Genomic DNA, 20603 nt, shown 5'->3' on the forward strand with positions numbered 1-20603 from the left:
GGGAACGTAAGACTTTCTCTACCATGCAAAAAAGGGGAAACTGAAGACTGTTAAAGCTTGCTAAGACATGAAGCACCTGGTGTGGTGGCTTGTGTTATAATCCCTGTATTGGGCAGGCTAACGAACGAAGGCTGTTCTGAGTTTGAGGCTACCCTGGGCTAGAGTGAGATCATTTCTCCAAAATAAACAAAAAGGCAAGAGGGTCTTCGAAATGGCTAGGCTGGCAAAGTCATACAGGGCCTGAGCTGGGGTCCCCAGCTCCACACAGTGGAAGGGGAGAACCAACTGCACGCCGTCCTCCGCCTGCATACCTGCTGTCGCACAAGCTTTGCTTTTTTTTTTTTTTTTTTTTTAAAGCTCGCTATTACAGGAACATGGTACTTTTTACTCTGGGATCTTTACACTTCAACTAAATATGAAACAGTAAGCTTAGACTGTGACACTCACTTCAAGGACCAGGGGAACTGGGAGTATTTTAATTAATTTTCTTGAGGAAGTTAATGAACCATAAAGAGTTCACACACACTCAGAGTTCCACAAGAAAGTATGCAGTTGATCAAGGTATCAAGAATAAAGCTACCTCTAGTCCCCATCATTTTTGGGGGGGGGGGGCTCGTCCTGTCTCTCACCTTCTTGGTATTTCAGTAGTTAGCAGCAGCATCCCTTTTCTGAATCGTGGGGCGCTGTAAGAACTTACCTAGTATTTAAATTAGTCTAAGAAAGGGCCTGAGCTCAGTCTCTCAAAAAATGGGGCCCCTCCCTTCTAGGGGCGGTTTTGGCATTTAAACTTTTGCTAGCTCTAATGCCCAATTTTTCTTTTCTTTCTTTCTTTTTTTCTTTTTAGCCTGCTCTTGCCTGTCCCCAAGTCAGGTACTAGTCCGCCCGTGCTCCTCCCAGAGTCCCTCTTTCGTACGTCGGCTTAAGGCTCAATTCCCGGGAACTGGCGTTTCAGGCTGTCGCTTCGCCGCACTTCCCAACTCTCCCACTAGTTTCTCCCCGCAACCCTTCTAAAAGTTCCGCGCAGCCCATACCTGCCAGCTTCAGCCGCCGTCCGGCTCGGGGCGCACTTGTGGTCTCCAGGAAGTAGCCGTCTTTAGCCCCGTCTGCGCTCTCCCGATTGGCGGAGCAGAATCCGTGTTGTCCTCGTCCATTGGTTGGCTGAGCAATGGGGACGTACAATTGGTCGCTTCCTCTGTCGTTAGGCTGTGCAAACCCCGCCCTTCTCTGGGTCGCACCTTTTCTGCGAGCCGTGGAACGTGGCCAAGAGGCGTGAGAGCGCCACCGCCACCGACCTATGGGAAGAGCCGCTGGTGTGAAGTCTGAGTAAGAGCGATAGCGATTGGCTGGAGGGGCCTAGGCGCCTAGAGGCGGCGGTCGCGCTGGGGTCCGCGGGAGTAAGGCGCAGCAAGATGGCGGCCGAGACGGTGGAGCTCCACAAGCTGAAGGTACCGTTACGCGGGGAAGGCTGAGGTGGGCTTTTCTGGAGCCTGACTTCTACCTACGAGGAAGAAGGGGTGCTGCGCCGCCTTCCTCTGCGTGTTTTCCCGCCAGGCGCTTACACTTCTTTCTTGGCTCCCGTTGTAGTTTTGTGCCCGTCTTCTTAGGCCTACCTTAAACTCCGTTTCCCGTCAGGAGTTTATTGCTGTCTTCACCTGTTGTTTCCTCTCTCCTCGTTGTTTTGTTATCTGTTACTCTCCCCCGCGCCCCGCTCTGAAGCGCCTTCTGTCTTTTACCCGCCTCCTTTCTCACTTGACCCGCATTACGTCAGTAGCCCTTCCCCGTGCCCATGCGGACCCAAAAGGATGTGGTCCTCCCAGCTTGCTGCGTTCCCTTCCCGGGTCCCCCAGCTGAGACTCCGCAGGTAGCGTGTGCTGGCATTTCTGCTATGTTTGCCCGGATACGCCCCATTCTCCTAACTGGAGGGGCTTAAGCTCCCTGGGCTCCAGTTTGGAAACTGAGGAGAGGCCTTAAGATAGGTGTCCCGGTGGGAGCCCGAAAAACGACGAGAGCCATTAGCCCTGAAAGTGTTCTGAGTTTTCTCAGGAGGGTCTCAGCGTGCTGCGCTACCTCCTGAGAGACCATGCTGCTCGAGAGAGAACGGACCGCTGTACTATTGGAAACACTGTGAAGTATGTTTGAAAACGGTAGGATCTCGCTGGTCACTAGGAAGGGCCCCGGGTCTCTTGGTGTCACCGGGTTTTTTTGTTTGTTTGTTTTTGTTTTAAAGATATGATTTTGTTATTTACCTATGTGTGTCTGTGAATGTGTGGTGATTTCTTCGGAGGTTAGAAGAGGGCGTTGGATACCCCTGGAGCTGGGGTTATAGGCCGTTGTGATCAGCCTAATGTGGGTTCTGGGAATAGAATTTGGGTCCCCTAGAAGAGCAGGAAATGCTCTTCGCTGCTCACCATCTCTCCAACACTCTTTGGTGTCATTTCTTGGTGATATTCTGAACCACGGGACCTGTTTTGAGTTGTAAGTTTTGGTAATCTTATATTTAGAAAGGACAATACTTCGTTTTAGGAAGAATTAAGAAACTGTTGGTTATTGTTTGTGTTATCACAAGTAGCTTTGCCATTAGTTGTTTTGGTCACCTTATCCTGAAAACGCTGAACAAATCAAACTTACTTAATGAAAACTAAAGACTTACTTTCAATTATTTATTTATTGAGACAGGATCTCCGAATGTAGCTCTAGCTGGCCTGGAACTCTCAGAGATCCCCCTACTGCTAACTCCCAAATGTTGGGATTTAAAGGCATTCACCACCATGCCCACTTTAAAAAAAAAAAAAAGATTTATGTTAATTGTTGGATTATGATGATTTTATTACTTATTTTATGTATATGGGTATTTTGTCTGTATGAATGTCTGTGTACCTGCAGAATACAGTTTTTAGTCTCCAGGTGTGTGTGTGCTGAGAATGAACCTAGGTCCTCTGAAAGAACAGTCAGTGGGTATTAACCTTTGAGCCATCTCTCCAGCCCTGAAAATTCTTCTTTTCTTTTCTTTTCTTTTTTTTTTTTTTTTCTTTCTTTTTTTCTTTTTTTGAGACAGGGTTTCTCTGTGTAGCCTTGGCTGTCCTAGACTCACTTTGTAGACCAGGCTGGCCTTGAGCTCACAGTGATCTGCTTGCCTCTGCCTCCCGAGTGCTGGGATTAAAGGCGTGCGCCACCACGCCCAGCCCTTCTTTTTTTCTTAAAACTTCATTGGGTCTGAAGAGATGGCCTAACGGTTAAAAGAACTTGTTCTTCTAAGAGGACCTGAACTTTTTCCTTCTTTAAAAGCTGTAAATGAAGTGTATGTAGGAAAGGCCCCTGTAATTTAGTCTGTTAAGGTGACATCACCTTTTGAAAACAGGTATGTTTCCTAACTGTTGGACTCTCAGCTTCATTAGTGGATTTTTATGTTATTTTAGTTATTGGTTTTTTAATGATTACTTGAACAAGTAAAGAAAAGTGAGCAGCTGCCTATATTATTTGTATAAGTTATGTAGTTCTGTACTGTTACACATATTACAAAATAGACACAGAAAATAAAATTATAGGTGAGAGAGATTAAAAGTGAGTGGGGTATCTGATATTTTCTTGTTTGTTCCCCTTTTGAAATCCAGGAGTAAGTCACTAGTTCCATTACTTTCCTTTATGGATATTGTGTTTGTTTAAGGAGTTCCTCCTTCCATCATATTAGTATTTGTCAGTTCAATAAATTTGCATTTGATTGAATAAATCACTTTTATCTAATGCTTTCTGACCTGATTTCAGGTATATAATCTTAAGAGTCGTAAGAGGCACTCCTAAGGCCTAAGCGGGACTTACTCTTTAACCACATTTGCTTGTCTTTGCTTTTTCTCTAGAGCACTTCTTAAACTTTTGGAGGTCACAGATATCTTTGACACTCTGATGAAAGGTATGGACCCTCTCCCCAGAAAAAAGCATGTACAGTACTCCGCATGCGACTTAAGGAGCTCTACAAAATTACCTTGCAGCCCTGAGGAGTCAGTCCATGGACCTTTGGTTAAGAACCCACACAAATTCTGGCTTTGAAGACAGCGTTAGGCGCTAGTGCTGACCTTGAGTAAATAATCTAACTTTTTGGATTGACGTAGAGTTTTTATTTTATTTAATTTATTTTTGAGACAGGGACTTTCTATGTCACTGTTAATGGCCTAGAACCCTAGGCTGTCCCAGAACTCACTGAGATTGTTTGCCTCTGTTTCCCAGTGCTGGATCTAAAGGCAGATGCTACCTCCCCTAGCTGATTTAGGGTTTTTAATGCCAAATAAAACACGTCTCTTCCCAAATAGGAGGGTGGTGGCATACTTCTTTAATCCCAGCACTCAGGAGGCAGATCTCTGAGTGTGGTCTGCTGAGCAGTTCTAGGACAGCCAAGGCTACACAGAGAAACCCCATTTTCGAAAAACAACTGTCATCTCCTCCTCCTCCTCCTCCTCCTCCACCACCACCACCACCACCACCACCACCACCACCACCACCGCCACTGAAAAACAAACAAACAAAAAGCCCTTCCAAGCTGAGCATAGTAGTGCATGTCTCTGGGCCCAGCACTTGGAAAGCAGAGGCAGGTGAATCTCTGTGATCCCAGGCCAGCTTGGTCTATGTAGTGAGTTCCAGGACAGCCAGGGTGACATGGAAAGATCCTGCCTCAAAACAAAAAAAGTCTTCCCATTTTTACAAAAAGAAATTGGGGACTTTAGTTGAGAGGAAAGGAATAGGTTTTAAAGCAGGAAGGACAAAAACATCTGCTTTGAGACGTAAGTCTATATCAAATGCAGACTCCTGAAGATGTTGTGCCAGTGAGGTCGTTCTGACTTGGTTGGAAAGACTGCAGTGTGGTTGAGGATGCCCTGAACTATAGCACCCAGATCTATATTCAAACATGATAAAAGGAGCTCTACAGTGGAGAGAACCAGAAACGTATAGATTACATACGTTATAGTGGTAAGAACAGTAAAATAAATGTTATGGAAATGTGAAGTATGTAAACATTGTTGCCAGAGTTTGGAAAGTTGGTAAAACTGTGGCTATCAAAGTAGGGTAATTGGAGTCTGTTGAAAGGGTGATGTTTTTGTTGTTGTTGAGTCTTCCTGTTCCTTTTTATGAATGCAGGCATGTACAATTGTGGAAGGCAGAGGACACCCTGTAGTGTCCATCCTCACCTGCGCCTGTTTGAGATAGGGCCTCTTGTTCCACAGTGCCTATTTGAGTTGATTTAGGCCTCCTAGCTCCTGAGGATTCTTCAGTGTCTGGCCGCCACCTCACTGTAGGAGTGCTAGGGCTGCACACTGCCTTGTCTGGTTTTATGTGGGCAGCCCTGCTGAGCCAGCTTCAAACTGCAGCTCTCTTTTTGTGTTAAGATAGGGCTTCACTCTATCTCAGACTAATCCTAGACTCATGGTGATCTTAACTCAGACAGAAAGAGACTTTGCAAGTTGTATAAGCAGTGTGTGTGTGTGTGTGTGTGTGTGTGTGTGTGTGTGTGAGAGAGAGAAGAAGGAGGAGAGAGGAGATGGAGAGAGAGAGAGAGAGAGAGAGAGAGAGAGAGAGAGAGAGAGAGAGAGAGAGAGAGATTCATGACCCCTTTTCCTCCATTACCTCTCGGGTGTTCTCAGTCATGTCTCCGGCTTTCAGCAGTTTTATTTCTTGTAGCTGTATAATGGGTAGAGAAGCTTTAGAAAGTTTGAGAGGAAGCGCCTGGTGTGATGACTGTGTTATTCTGGCAGTGTTGAGCATGTAGAGCAGAGACTTCCCAGTCAGGTGTGTGTTATAGCAGTCTCCCTGCTTCAGAGGGCCTTGTAATGACCTCTGCTAGTCTCTCCTCCCCCTCCTCCCCCCTCTCCCCTCCTCCCCCCATCTTCCCCCTCCTCCCTCCCTCTCCCCTCCTCCCTCCCTCTTCCCCCTCCTCCCCCCCTCTTCCCCCTCCTCCCCCCCTCTTCCCCCTCCTCCTCCCCCTCCTCCCCCTCCTCCTCTCTCAGCGTCCAGCTACCATGCTTGCGTGCTGGGCTTACAGCTGTGTACTGCTTTGACTGTCTAGGTGCGATCGCCTGTCTCTGCCTCCCGAGTGCTGGGATTAAAGGTGTGCACCATCATGCCAGGCCTAACATGTTGTGCTTTATAAAATAAAAATATATAGTGATCACAAGAGCTGGGAATGTAGGTCAGTTGCTAGAGTCCTTGCCTAGTGTATGAGAAGTCCTAGATTTGAATTCAAATTATTGTATAAAACCTATTATGATGGTGCACACATGTAATGTTCAGTATCAGGGCGTAGAGGCAGTATGCATAAACACGCAAAGTCATTCGTAAAAACATGAAGTTAGGAGCTGGAGAGATGGCTCAGAGGTTAAGAGCACTGGCTGCTCTTCCAAAGGTCCTGAGTTCAATTCCCAGCCAACCACATGGTGGTTCATAACCATCTAAATGAGATCTGGTGCCTTCTTCTGGTGTGCAGGCAGAACACTATACAAAATAAATACATATTTAAAAAAAACCAAAAACCAAAAACCTGTGAGTTTAAGGGAAGCTTGGGCTACCTTAGATTTTGTCTCAAAAAAGGGGCCAGATAAGTAGCTCATCAGGTAAAAGTGCTTTGCCACACAACCCTGATGATCTGAGTTCAGATCCTTGAAACCCGTGTAAAAGCTGACAGAGGTGTGTCTGCAATCTCAGTCCTCCTGTGATGAGAAGGGAGGCAGGGAAATCACCTGTAGGCTCTCAGGCCAGTAAGTCTGGAGTGCCTCAAATAAGGTGTAAGGTATAGACAGACATTCAGTGTTGTCCTCTGATCTCTACATTGTGGTATGGTATGTGTACACCTCTACACATGAGCATGAACACAAACACAAGTATTTTAAGGAGTATGTATCCATCCCAGTAGGGCTATTCTATAGTTTATCAAAGATCTATAATTTTAACCATGTATAATGCACACTAATTTGGTGGTAACGTCTTTCCCTAAAATCCTAAGGTCCTTATCTTTTTGCTTGCTGTTACTATTTACTGTTATGTCTAGGAGTGGTTTGTCTGCACATATGTACCCCATGTTTGTGTAGTGCCCTTGGGGGCCAGAAGAGGGAGGTGGGTCCCCTGGAGCTGGAGTTAGAGATGGCTGTGAGTCATGTGCTGGGACCTGAGCCTGAGCCTCTGTAAGAGCACTGAGTCTTCTTATTGCCAAGCCATCTCTCCAGCCCAACAGACTTTCTTACAGGGCCTCACTGTAGAGGGATGTTAGTTCAGAACATGGCTGCTCTGGCAAGAGATCATATCCAAAGTTCTTGTAGGTCTATGTGATCTGGCTGGCAAGAGACCAAGATCTTCTAGGTCTGTGATCCGGCTGGAATACAAGCATGCCTTTAATCCAGGAGACAGAGGCACACAGATCTGAGTTCAAGGCCAGCCTGGTATAGAGCAAGTATTAGGTAAAGAAAAACTTAGATCCAGGTGTGGTGGTCAAGAAGAGAGTGGAAAGGGAAGCTACTTAAGAGGCAGTTTTTCAGAGAGAGGAGGCAGTTCTTACCAGGACAGTAATAGAGAGATGGGATGCAGAGAGAGAAAACTGAGGTAAAAACCAAATGAACCAGACAATGAAAAGGATCCAGAAGATTAGAGCAAATTGTTGAGTTAGTTTGAGGCCAAGCAGAACAATTCTGGGCCAAGAGAGAAGCCAGATTAAATAAGTCAGCTGGGAGAAGAGTTTGAGCCAGAACAGCTGAGTTGAACCAGCCAGTTCAGAAAGAAAAGTGAGCTTATTAAGCAGTAAGTTTCAGAGACTAAAAACATTCTAGGCCTAGGTTAGATTGTACGAAGGCTAGGAGCTTCCAGGCTTAGGTTAGCAGAAGGAAGCAATAAGCCTCCCAGACAGCAATTGAGCCAGGAAAATAAAATTACTTTAACATCTCACTACGTCATACTGACTGGCCTGAAACTCTATGTAGACTAGACTGGCTCACAGAGATCCATTGGCATCTATCTGCCTCTTAAGTGCTGGGATTAAAGACATGTGTCATCAAACCTGACTGCCTTTAGTTTGATCTTCATTTATGTGCATATGCGTGTGTTTATATGAATGTATGCCATGTATGTGCAGGTGCCTGTAGAGACAAGAAACTGGTACTGGATCCCCTGGCTCTGGAGTTACAGGCATTTGTGAGCTGCCCTACATGGGCATTGGGAACCACATTTAGGTCCTGTGGAAGAACAGTGAACTGTTACTTTCTGAGCCATCTCTCCAGCTTCTAGCTCTCTTTTTTGGAGAACCGTTGAGCCAAATCTTCATTAAAAAAAGAAATTGTGTGTGTGTTTATGTGTTGATGGGCAGTATAGAGCACTCTGGAGCTCAGGACAGCCTTGTCATGTGACTCTCAGGGATGGAACTCGCTTCATCAGGCTTGGCAGCAAGGGTCTTGACCTGTTGAACCATCGGCCCAGCCCTCATCGAGTTTTTGCATGATTGGAGATTTGAATCTTAAATAGAAGTTTTCACATACACTCCTATTTATTTTTGTTTATTTGTGTTTGTTTTTGAGACAGGGTCTCATATAACTCAGGCTGGTCTTAAACTCACTATCTATCTAGCTGAGGACAACCTTGATCTTTTCTGATCCTTCAGCTTCTGTCCTGAGTCCTGGGATACAGGCATGCGCCAGCACTTCTGGCTCACTCTGTCTATGCATGTGGTGCTGCAGGTCAATTCCAGGACCTTATTTATAGCAAGTAGTCACTTCTACTGAGCTATACCCTTCTTTTTTTAATTTAGAATATTTTTTGAGATTATAATATAGCCATATATCCCCTTTTCAAATGAGACCTGTTTTTTCATTAACTATTTTATATCTATCTATGTATCTATCTTTCTTTCTCTGTCTTTATCTTTCTCTCTCCACACACACCCCTAAATACATAAGTACAGCTTGCCCAGTCTATATAATGTCACTTGTATGTATGTTTTCAGGGATGTCTACTTGGTATTGATAATCAGTTGTTATGCTCTTTGCTGGAGCGCACTATTTTTCCAACTCTGAGCATTCCTTAGCTGCTTGTAGTTCTTTGTGGTGTTCAGGCCCCTGGACTTGCCCCTCTCCCACCTTAGTGTGTGGATTGTTGTCTTTTTCAGCTCTTGTTAGGTAGTCATCTTGAGACTGTGGTGGAGTCTCTCATATCTGTGTTTGGGCGTGTGCATGTGGATGTGGGTAGTCAGAGAGACCCAAGGAGGAAAGAAGAGGTTGTTAAATTCCCTGTAGCTGGAGTTACAGGCAATTTTGAGACTCCTGATGTGGATGTCTTCTCCCATAGTTCTGTCCGTTACTCATCACTAGACGGCTATAGCCTGTAAGATTGGTAAGTATACATTTTTTACTGATTTAAAAATTGTGTGTCTGGTAGAAATAGAGGGGAGACTCTATAAAGAAGACAGAAGTGTTAAGGAGAAGGAAGGCACTCCTAAGAATGGAATGGGTTAGAGGACTGGGATAGGTCCATGGCTCCAAAGCCCTGGTCCCCATTGTCACCACCTTCTTATAAGTCATTTATGTAGGAGGCACGTGCTCCTACATTGTATAGTATGGGCTTTTTTCAGGTGTGCTCTGTCCCTTACAAGTAATGTTGGTGAGGTAGGATTTCCAATTTTTTTTCCTATCTGGCTTCTTTCATATGTTAACATTTGAAACATTTTATTAGCATATATTAATTGTGCATAAAAATAAGTTTCATATGATGTCTTTATAAACGTACATAGTGCACTTAGTCATATTTAGGTCCCTACCCTCTTCTGCTCTCTTCTGACCCCACTAACCCTCTTCCCAACTAGTCCCTTCTGCTTACGTATGGAGGGTCTGTCTCCTTAGAGTAGGGCTGTCTATAAGAGGCGGCCTTTGCTGGTGTTGAACCTCTGGCCTTCTTGTCTGCACTTCCTAGGTGCTGGGATTGTAGGTCCATACCTGGCCAGTCTTACTCTTACCTGATGTTGGGAGAATTAACCTAAAGAGAACTGTATTAATTCCTTCCTAGGATGATGCCTCCTTTGATGACCTAAGTACTACCCAGCAAGCTCCACTTTCTCGGGGTTAGGGATGGGTTTTTCTGCTGGCCTTGCATTCTTGATCCTTCTGCCTCCACCTCCTAACTGGTAGGATTAACATTGTGTGCACTATGTCATGCTGCTCTACCTTTTAATAATCCCAGAACCACTACACTGGATAAGCTTCTGACACAAAAACTCTGGGCTGCGAAGACACATTTATACCATATCCAAACCATAGCTAGATAATAGCGAGACTGTCTTTAGGACACTGGATTTTCTCTCTCTCTCTTTTTGTTTTTTGTTTTTTTTTTTTGTTTTGTTTTGTTTTTTGAGACAGGGTTTCTCTGTGTAGCCTTGGCTGTCCTAGAACTCACTCTGCAGCCCGGGCTGGCCTCGAACTCACAGAAATCCGCCTGCCTCTGCCTCTCGAGTGCTAGGATTAAAGGCGTGCACCACCACCGCTTGTCTATGTTGTTGACATTTTAGAACTGTCCCCTTATTTTAAAATAATTGCACAGGTCGGGCGGTGGTGGTACACGCCTTTAATCCCAGCACTTGGGAGGCAGAGACAGGGGGATCTCTGTAAGTTCGAGGACAGCCAGGGCTACACAGAGAAACCCTGTCTTGGAAAAAAAAATTGCACAAATAGATTATAGTTTTACTTAAGTGTGAGGTTTTAGAAAGTTCTATTGCATATTGGATGATTTTAAAGGAAAAGTAACCTACTTTTGTGTGTGGACTCAGAGTCTTGGTCAGTGATAGTACTTGGCATTTAGGAATTATCCATCATCATCATCTTCTCTTTTATGAGAATCACATCTTTTCATTCATAGGAATAAAAAAGTTGTGTGTGTGTGTGTGTTTTTTTTTTTCTTCTCAGCTTGCTGAACTAAAGCAAGAATGTCTTGCTCGTGGTTTAGAGACCAAGGGAATAAAGCAAGATCTTATCAATAGGCTCCAGGCGTATCTTGAAGAACACGGTGAGTACTCTGTGGAGGGAACATGATATGAGGGAAGCATTGAGGGTCAAGTTCCGACACGTAGAAGATCTATTCTTTTCTTAGGTGATTGGTATTGTAAGGTCTAAATTAACAACATCAAGAACACTTTTAGAGTTGGCCATGGTGGCGCACGCCTGTGATCCCAGCACTGGGAGGCAGAGGCAGGTGGATCGCTGTGAGTTCGAGGCCAGCCTGGTCTACAGAGCAAGTCCAGGACGGCCAGGGCTACACAGAGAAACCCTGTCTCAAAAAACCAATGGGCTGGAGAGATGGCTCAGCGATTAAGAGCACTGACTGCTCTTCCAGAGGTCCTGAGTTCAATTCCCAGCTAACACATGGTGCCTCAACAACCGTCTGTAATGTGATCTGATGCCCTCTTCTGGCATGTAGGTGTTACATGCAGGCAAAGCACTCACATAAAATAAATAAATATTAAAAAAAAACAAACAAAAAACCAACAAACCAAGTGAATGAAAGACAGAAAGAAAAGAAAAGAAAGAAAGAAAAGCGAGAAGCTTTTAGAGATGGCCATGGTGGCCCATGGCTTTAATTCTTGCTCTTGGGAGGCAGAGGCAGAAGAATCTCTTCAGGTTCAAGGCCAATCTGATTTACAAAGTAAGAGTCAATCTCCAAAACGAAAAATCACCACCTCCAACAAAAAAATACTGTTGGGCTGAGTTGGATGTGGTTACACACCCCTATAATTCATTACCTAATTGCCTGAGGCCTAGAACCAGGTCTTTGAGGTCAGTCGAGGCTACAGAGTGAGTTCTAGGTTAGGCAGTGCTACATAGTAAGACCCTGACTAAAACAAAACAAAACTCTTTATGTGTGTGTATACATACATATGTGTATATGTTAAAATATTATTTGTGTGCCGGGCGTGGTGGCGCACGCCTTTAATCCCAGCACTTGGGAGGCAGAGGCAGGTGGATCTCTGTGAGTTCAAGGCCAACATGTTTTACAAAGCAAGTCCAGGACAGGTAAGGCTACAGAGAGAAACCCTGTTTTGAAAAATAAAACAAAAGAAGACAAACAAAAAAATTACTTGTTTTATACCAAAGAGATAGGATCTTGTCATGTTGCGTACCTGGCTGTGAATATTTAAGCATGTTATTTAAAAAATCAACATGCTTAGCCAGGTACGGTGGTGTGTACCTGTATTCCTAGCACTTGGGGAGGCAGAGGCAGGCGGATTGTCTTCAAAGCGAGTCCAGGGCAGCCATGGCTACACAAAGAAACCTTGTCTCAGGGGAAAAAAATTCAGCATGATAGGGCTAGAAAGATGTCTTAGTGGTTTAGAACATTTGTTGTTCTTTCAGAGGACCTGGGTTCAATTCCAAGTGCCCACATGGTGGCTCGCCACTATCTGTAGCTCCAGTCCCAGGGGATCTGATGGCCTCTTCTGCACAGGATGCATATGCACAACATGCAGGCAAAACACTCATACATACAAAATAAGATAACTACGTATTTTAAAAGTTGCTGGGTGGTGGTGGTGTATACCTTTAATTCCAGCACTCAGGAGGCAGGGGCAGGTGGATTTCTGTGAGTTCAAGGCCAGCCTGGTCTACAGAGGGAGTCCAGGACAGCCAAGGCTACACAGAGAAACCCTGTCTCAAAAAAAATCAAAAAATCAAAAATAAATAAAAATAAAAAATTGCTGGGTGGTGGTGTTGCATGCCTTTAATCCCAGCACTTGGGAGGCAGAGCAAGTGGGTATCTGAGTTTGAGGCTAGTCTGGTCTACAGAGGGAGTTCCAGGATAGCCAGAGCTGTTAGAAAAATGCTGTCTTGAAAAGCAAAAACAAAACAAAAAACCACACCAACCCCCCCCCCCCCCCCCGCAAAAAAAAAAAAACACATCTTAAAAAGCTGACCAGTTATATAACCCCGGCTGCTTAGGAGCCTGAGACCAGAATCAAAATTTGAGACCCAATTGAGCAACTTGGTGAAATTATACCTTAAAAAATTATAATACTATCACTCGTTTAAGGGTTTTGAAGGCTTTAGTTTTAATTTGTCTTGTGAAAAGGTTTGTTAAATGTGTTTGGACAGTCACTATTAACATAGCTAAGGGCTTGCTTATCCTTCACAGTGTCAGAGACAAGTGTCTGCACTCTTGACATCCTTAAACTAGGCACCCTCTGGTTCCTCCTAGACCTCATATCCCCTAATTCTGCCTTAAAGATAAGTAGTCCCCTTTGTGTAAGGTGCATGTTATCACCCCATTTGTACACATTGCTCTAATTTTTACTCATTCTCTTTTACTCCTGTTGGTCGTTTCCCTTCCTTTCAGTGCTCTTAGGTATTTGGTATATCCCAGGTATGTTTCGGGGCTGGAGATGGCACAGTAGGTAAGGGCAGTGCTGTGTAAGCTTGAGGACCTGGGTTTGAATCCCAGCACCCATGTAAAAAGCTGGACATGGTCTCACGAGCCTATGGGTGCTGTGGGTGGTGAAGGTAGGAGGTCTCCGTAAGCTTCCTTCCACCAGACTAGTCCCAGGTTCAGTGTCACACCCCATTTCAAAGGTGTAAGGGAGAGGAGCGGAGCAGGGCAGCTTACGGCCTGCAAATAGGACGATAGCTTGCTTACTTTCTGTAATTGGTAATGCAGGAAGTAATTCATAAAGCAGGTAATTCATAGTCTTGCTTTATGTCTCACCTTGTTCTCTAATTATTACTTTTTCAAGTTGTATATAGGGGACCTGGGGAAATGGCCTAATGGGTAAAGGCTCCTGCTGCATAAGCATGTGGACCTGAGTTTGGGCTCCCAACCCCAGGTAACCACGCATGCCTGCCACCTCAGCCCTGGGGAGTGGCAGTGCGCTGAACCTGGGAGCTGTATGGCTGGGGAGCTCAGGCTCAGTGAGAGACCCTGACTCCAGGGTCTGAGACTGGGCATATTAGAGCAGGGTACTTAACCTCTTCTGGACCCCACATACATACATGGTTGTATTCACCTGCGTATACACTTGCACAACACCCACACACAAAAATGAACCAAGATTTGTATGTGTGGCAGGGGTTTTGTGTTCTTTTGCTTTATTGGTCCCATTTCTAGAATTGCATTCTGCGCTATATAGCAACCACAGTTTTTGGTTTTGTTTAAGATTTTTATTACACTTATCTCTGTGGTGTGTTTGTGTATATGTGCACCTGCCATGCTCTACATCTCAGAAGTCAGGTGACAACTCAGGGTCAGTCCTCTCCTCCATTGACTGTGTGCACCCCGGGGATTGAACTCTTGCTCTTGAGGTTAGTAGCCAGCGTGTGAGCCATCGCACCGTCTGGGTGCTGCCAGCCCTGTGTGATTTAGTACTGTTAGTCTGTAACCATGTATATAGTGTTGTATTACATACATTGTTAAGATTATGATAATTCTTTTGTAAACTACTTTTCTTCTCTATTTGCCTGTAAGACTATATAATATATGCCCAGATTAGGATTATAATTACTGTATAGTCACAAATGCATAAATACTTACTGTGACTTAGCACTGCCAAGTTGCTTCCTAGAATTGCCCTGTAAATCTATATTCTTCAATAAGACACCACACTTCTTTTCTTTTACAACAAACAAACAAACAAACAAAAGCTATTTAAAAAGATTTGATTTGGGGCTAGAGAGTTGGCTCACCTATTCAGAGCACCAGCTGTAGCCAGGTGGTGGTGGTGCACGCCTTTAATCCCAGCACATGGGAAGCAGAGACAGGCAGATCTCTGAGTTGGAGGCCAGCCTGGTCTACAGAGTGAGTCCAGGGCAGCTAAGGCTACACAGAGAAACCCTGTTGCAAAAAACCAAAAACAGCAACAACAGCAAAACAAACAAAAAAAGCACTAGCTGCTTTTGTAGAGGACCCAACACCCACATGGCAGTTTCCAGTCATTTGTAACTCCAGGCCTGGGGGAGTATGATGCCCTCTTCTGGCCCCCAAGGATACTGCATACATGTGCAGGCAAAGACAGCCATATACATTTTTAAAAAGATTAAAGCCTATATTTGGCATTATTCTATCAAGATTAAAAGAATAATTTTTTAAAAGTTTTATTTTTATTTTGTTTGTGTGGGTATGTGCCTAGTGTCTGAGGAGGCCAGAAGAGGACATTGGATTCCCAGAACTGGAGTTAAAGATGTGTAGTTGAAGCTGGGCATGGTGGTGCTCACCTTTAATTCCAGTACTCCGGAGGCATTGGCAGGCATATCTCTTTGATTTTAAGGCCAGCCTCATGTACAACAGGAGTTCCAGGACAGTCAGGGCTGTTACACAGAGAAGCTCTGTCTTGAAAAAAGAAAAAATATGGGTGGTTGTGAGTGGTCATGTGGCTGGGAACCAAACCCAGGAGCTCTGCAAGTGCGCTTAACCACTGAGCTGTTTCTCTAGCCCATTCAGGGTTCTTTTGTCTCTAGAAACCTATATGTGACATTATGCTATCAAGCCGTCTAGTTTTGCTAATTTGTTGGCTTTTCTCCACGAAGAAAGTCTAAGTGCTGTCTCTGTTCCTAATTCTATAGGTTTCTTCTTTCTCCATAAGTGCTATAATTACCACGTGGGACACTGTGCCTGCCTACCTTGTTTAGTTTGGTTGGTTTCTCGAGACAGGGTTTCTCTGTGTAGCCTTGGCTGTCCTGGATTCACTTTGTAGACCAGGCTGGCCTCGAACACAGAACTCTGCCTGCCTCTGCCTCCCGAGTGCTGGGATTAAAGGCGTGCACCACCATGCCCGGCCCCGTGTTTGCCTATTTCTTAAAGAGATTCTTCCCTACTACTAAACCTCATGGTGTTTTTGCTTTTGAGCCATTAAAGCCTGAGCTGTCTTTCTATCCTTCTACCATCTCAAAGATATTTTCTTCATCATTCTGTAACCCTGTCTCCCTCCCTCCCTCCTGCTCCCCAGAGTCAACTGTGGGCACTGTTCTTAGGAGCCATCCACCTTTAAACATCTGCCTCTGCCGGGCTCCAGCCCTGCTATTACAAGGGCTCACCATGGTGCTTGGCTTCTTTTGTGGGTTCCGGGACTTGAGCTGAGCATGCATACACACATGTACCTTCTTCTGTTGTTGCTGTCTGAGACAGTGTTATATGGCTCAAGCTGGCCTCTGTAGTCTCCCAAATGCTGGGATTACAGGGCGTGTACCACCATACCTTGTCCTAATTATTTTCTTTTTTAAGATTTATTTATTTATTTTACATATATATGAGTGCTCTGTCTATATGTACACCTGCATGTCAGAAGAGGGCATCAGATCCAATATAGATAGTTGTGAGCCACCATGTGGTTGCTGGGGATTGAATTCAGGACCTCTTGAAGAACAGACAGTGCTCTTAATCTCTGAGCCCCAGCCCCAATTAGTTTTAAAAGTAATTTTATACTGTGTCTTATTTGCAACCTAATTGCATTTAGCTATTCAGTCAGGTAGAGTTTACTTTTATACTAACATTATCTTCTCTACTTATCTTCTCTAAATGTGGCTTATTTTACAAGGATTGGTTCTACCTTAATTATTGAGTTTTATTTTGGGAAAGCAAGGAAGTTTACTACAGTGATCAAGGTGGTTTTATAGCAAGGCTTGACCTGAGTATTTTAATGTTCTTTAGCTGAAGAGGAAGCAAATGAAGAAGACGTCCTGGGAGATGAAACGGAGGTGAGTTGGGAGAGGTCAGTCACCAGCCTGACAATATGTCTGTCACTGCTTTGCCTGGGTTGTCTCCTGTGTCACTTCAGTCCTTAGAAGCCCGAGAGGGGTCAGAGGCTGGCTCATTTTGGAGTTCATGGTGTCTGTTCAGTGGGTATTCCTTTATTTTCCTAATAGAATTTAACTAAGGTTTTTGAGCTAGGGTCTTACAGCCCAGGCTGGCATCAGATACACTGTATAGCTGAGGATGACCTGAGCTTTCAGCTCTTTCTATTCCCACCTCCTGAGTGCTGCCATGCCCAGCTTATCCTCTTCTAAAATGGGTATTTTTGTTGTTGCTGTTTTTTTGTTTTGTTTTGTTTTGTTTTTTAAAGATTTATTTATTTATTTATTTATTATGTATATAGTGCTGTGCCTGCATATACACCTGCAGGCCAGAAGAGGGCACCAGATCATGTTACAGATGGCTGTGAGCCACCATGTGGTTGCTGGGAATTGAACTCAGGACCCCTGGAAGAACAGTCAGTGTTCTTAACCTCTGAGCCATCTCTCCAGCCCTGTTGTTGCTGTTTTTAATGGGAAACAAATTGCATGTTTAAGTGTATGAAATATTGGGCTCAAGCATATTGAGTTGACAATTTTTCTGGAGTTAGTTTTTTCTTTACACCTTGTTTAAGTCAGGGTTTTCTTTCATTGTTTTCTGCTGAGCTGTATACTCCAGGCTAGCTAACCCTTGAGTGTCCAGAAGCTTCTCTTGTCTCAGCTATCTACCTTGCTGTGGGATGCTGGGCTACAGATCAGCACTGACTTCAGCCATCTTGCTGGCTTTAATGGGTATTCTGTTCTTAAAAATTCTTTGAGATTTTATTTTATTTTTTATTATGTATCTATGTGTGAGTATGTTATGTACATGTGAGTACAGCACCTGTGGAGGCTAGCGGCGTCAGATCCCCTGGAGCTGGAGTTAGAGGCAGTTATGAGCAGCCTGAAATGGGTGCTGGGAATTGAGCTTAGGTCCTCTGAAGAACAGTGTGCACTCTTAAGTGCTGAGCCATCTCTAGAACCCCTTATGGATATGTGGTGGGTTTTTTGTTGTTGTTGTTGTTGTTGTTGTTTTTGAGTCACGGTTTCTCTGTGTAGCTCTGGCTGTCCTGGGACTTGCTCTGTAGACCAGGCTGGCCTTGAATTTAGAGATCGATCTGCCTGCCTTTGCCTCCTGAGTGCTGAGAGTAACCATGTTGTTTCATTTGGTTTTAGGAAGAAGAACCAAAGCCCATAGAACTGCCTGTTAAAGAAGAGGAACCTCCTGAAAAAGCTGTTGATATGTAATAATCACTTTTTAATAATCTTTATCCCCTCCCTGCCAAGGTTTCTCTGTGTAGCCTTGGCTGCCCTGGAACCAGGCAGGCCTCAAATTGACAGACCACCTACCTCTACCTTCCAAGTACTGGGATTAAAGATGTTCGCTGCTAAGCCCAGCTCCACCTAGTTTTGGAGACAAGGTTCCTCTCTGGCGTAGAGCTTTCCTGTTTGATTAGAGCGGTTCGTCAGTGAGCCCCAGCCTCCCACCTGTCCTTTTCACAGGAGATCAGTTCTTCAAGCTCGTATGGCAAGCATTAAATAACGGACCCTTAGCATGTCAGGCAGTCCTTAAAAACACGGGTTTAGGGTTCATTCTGTGTACTTGTTACACATTCCCACTGGCCTTCTCATTTCTGAGAAAGTCAGATATTTTTGGAAAGATCTGTGTTAAATATGTTTCCAGTGACGAAAACCATTTTTTCTCGTGAGTTATTTATTAGGTAATTAGAATCAGGTTAACGTCAATACAGGCGTGGTTTGGTTCTCCTAGCCTTTGTTCTTTTGTGCGCCACCATAATAGATTATTGGGTTAGGATCTATGATTCCCTATGCAGTGTAAATCTCTATAAAGTCTTTTAACATTAGCCTTCAGAAAAGTGTGAAATTTTGTATAAGGAGTTTTGTTAGAAGGAGATGTTGGCAGACGCTGCATCTTGGGTAAGATCCCTCAGTGATTTATGATTTGCAGTGGAGGAAAAGAAGACAAAATATTGGAGTAGAAAGTATGTCTTGATTTGTTTAAATTATCCTACAATGTTAATTGTAAACTTTTTTTGTGTGTGTGGTTTTTCGAGACAGGGTCTCTCTGTGTAGTCTTGGCTGTCCTGGACTCACTTTGTAGACCAGGCTGGCCTCGATCCTCCTGCCTCTGCTTCCCAAGTGTTGGGATTAAAGGCGTCCGCCACCACACCCAGCTTAATCATAAACATTTTTATTGGGGGCTCCTTCCACAGATTTTCTTTAGCCATTTTGTACTTTGGGACATTAGGCATGGTAGAGTCCTACCATTTTATTTTTTATAGTGGTGTCATTAGTTTTGTGACTGGACCTTCTATGTAGCTCAGCAAGGCATAGAACTCAGAGTCCCCTTTCTCCTGCCTACTGAGTGTGTGTATTACAGGTGTTTTGTTAGATGTGTTTCATTATCAAAGGGGCAGCGAATAAGCCTGGCAATACAGGTCAGTGGTAGAGTGCTTCCTTAACATGTGTATGGCCTTGTGTTTAATTCTCCACTTTCAGGGTAGCTGGAATGGACCCAAACCTTAAAAAGGTGAAACACCTACAAAGAGATGGCCCAGGGCTGATGCAGGGTGTCAAACAGTACGTAGATGAGGATATAAATTGCAAATGAAGGGGCTGGAGATGTAGCCTAGTGGTGAAGATCCTGAATTAGATCTCTTACGTCGCAAAAAACCCAAACACAAAGGAAAACTAAAATAGAGGCTGGTGAGATGGCTCAGCGGCTAAAAGCACTGGCTGCTCTTTCAGAAGATCTGGGTTCAATTCTCAGCACTGTGTGGCAGCTCACAACTGTCTGTAACTCCAATTCCTGGGGATCTGACATCCTCACATAGATATACATGCAGGCAAACCACCAGTGCACATAAAATAAAAAAATAAGTTAAAGAAATTAAAAAACCAAAATAGAAAGCTTATGGGCTGAAGAGATGATCAGAGGTTAAGAATACATGTTACACCAGGTGTAGTGGCACACCCCTTTAATCCCAGCACTCAGGAGGCAGAGGCAAGTGGATCCCTGTGAATTTGAGGTCAGCCTGGTGTACAAAGTGAGTCCAGAATAGCCAGGACTACACAGAGAAACCCTTCTCGGAAAAAAAAAATTGCACAAATAGGTTATAGTTTTACATAAGAATACATATTACTCTTACAGAAGACCTGGGTTTGTTTCTCTGTACCCACATAGGAGCTCACAACTTGTGTGGTTCCAGTTCCAGGGAATCCAGTGCCCTCTTTTGGCCTTTGCAGGCACCACACACACATATGCAAATGTAAGGTATCTTTTATTTGCCTGCTTCAATTGTTGTCTCAGAAGTTTACTACCTCCTGCTGGCCTAGGCCTAGTTCTGGAAGCTCCTAGTCTTCATACATGCTATCCTAGGCCTAGAATGTTTTCGCCTCTGAGACTTACTGCTTAATAAGCTCATTTGTTCTTTCTGAGCTGGCTGGTTCACCTCAGCTGTTCTGGCCCAAACTCTTCTCCCAGTGGACTTACTTAATCTGGCTTCTCTGTTGGCCCAGAATTGCTCCGCTTGGCCTCAGACCAGCTCAGCAATCTGCTCTAGTCTTCTGGCTTCTTCCCATTCTCTGACTCATTCTGTCTTAACCTGAGTTTTCACTCTGCAGCCCATCTCTCTATTACTGTCCCAGTAAAACTGCCTCAACTCTCTGAAAAACTGCCTCTTCATTAGCTTCCCTTTCCCCTGTCTTCTCATCAGAATTGGGCGTGTCCTATCTGTCAAATCCTCTCTGGTTCTTCACCTTTCCTGCCACTCACTTAGACATCACTTTCCTCCTCCTTCTCCTCCTCTTCCTTCTTTCTTCTTCTTT

The 20603-nt window shown here is 44.4% G+C and overlaps 1 protein-coding gene across 2 annotated transcripts in view; it reads left to right on the top strand.

Moving 5' to 3' along the window:
- The first annotated feature begins 1281 nt into the window (after positions 1–1281).
- The window catches only part of Sarnp (SAP domain containing ribonucleoprotein), a 54193-nt gene continuing 34871 nt past the window's right edge, over positions 1282–20603 (top strand). The window contains exons 1-5 of one of the 2 annotated variants that reach the window (XM_051170682.1): positions 1380–1445; positions 3855–3907; positions 10917–11016; positions 16636–16682; positions 17931–17998. In XM_051170682.1, the coding sequence (XP_051026639.1) occupies positions 17997–17998 (2 nt within the window). In that variant the 5' untranslated portion in view covers positions 1380–1445; positions 3855–3907; positions 10917–11016; positions 16636–16682; positions 17931–17996. Of the gene's footprint in view, positions 1446–3854; positions 3908–10916; positions 11017–16635; positions 16683–17930; positions 17999–20603 lie in introns of both variants that reach the window. The other variant, XM_051170681.1, reaches the window with a different exon arrangement.

The sequence above is a fragment of the Acomys russatus genome, chromosome 28, assembly GCF_903995435.1.
Source record: "Acomys russatus chromosome 28, mAcoRus1.1, whole genome shotgun sequence".
Classification (NCBI taxonomy): Eukaryota; Metazoa; Chordata; class Mammalia; order Rodentia; family Muridae; genus Acomys; species Acomys russatus.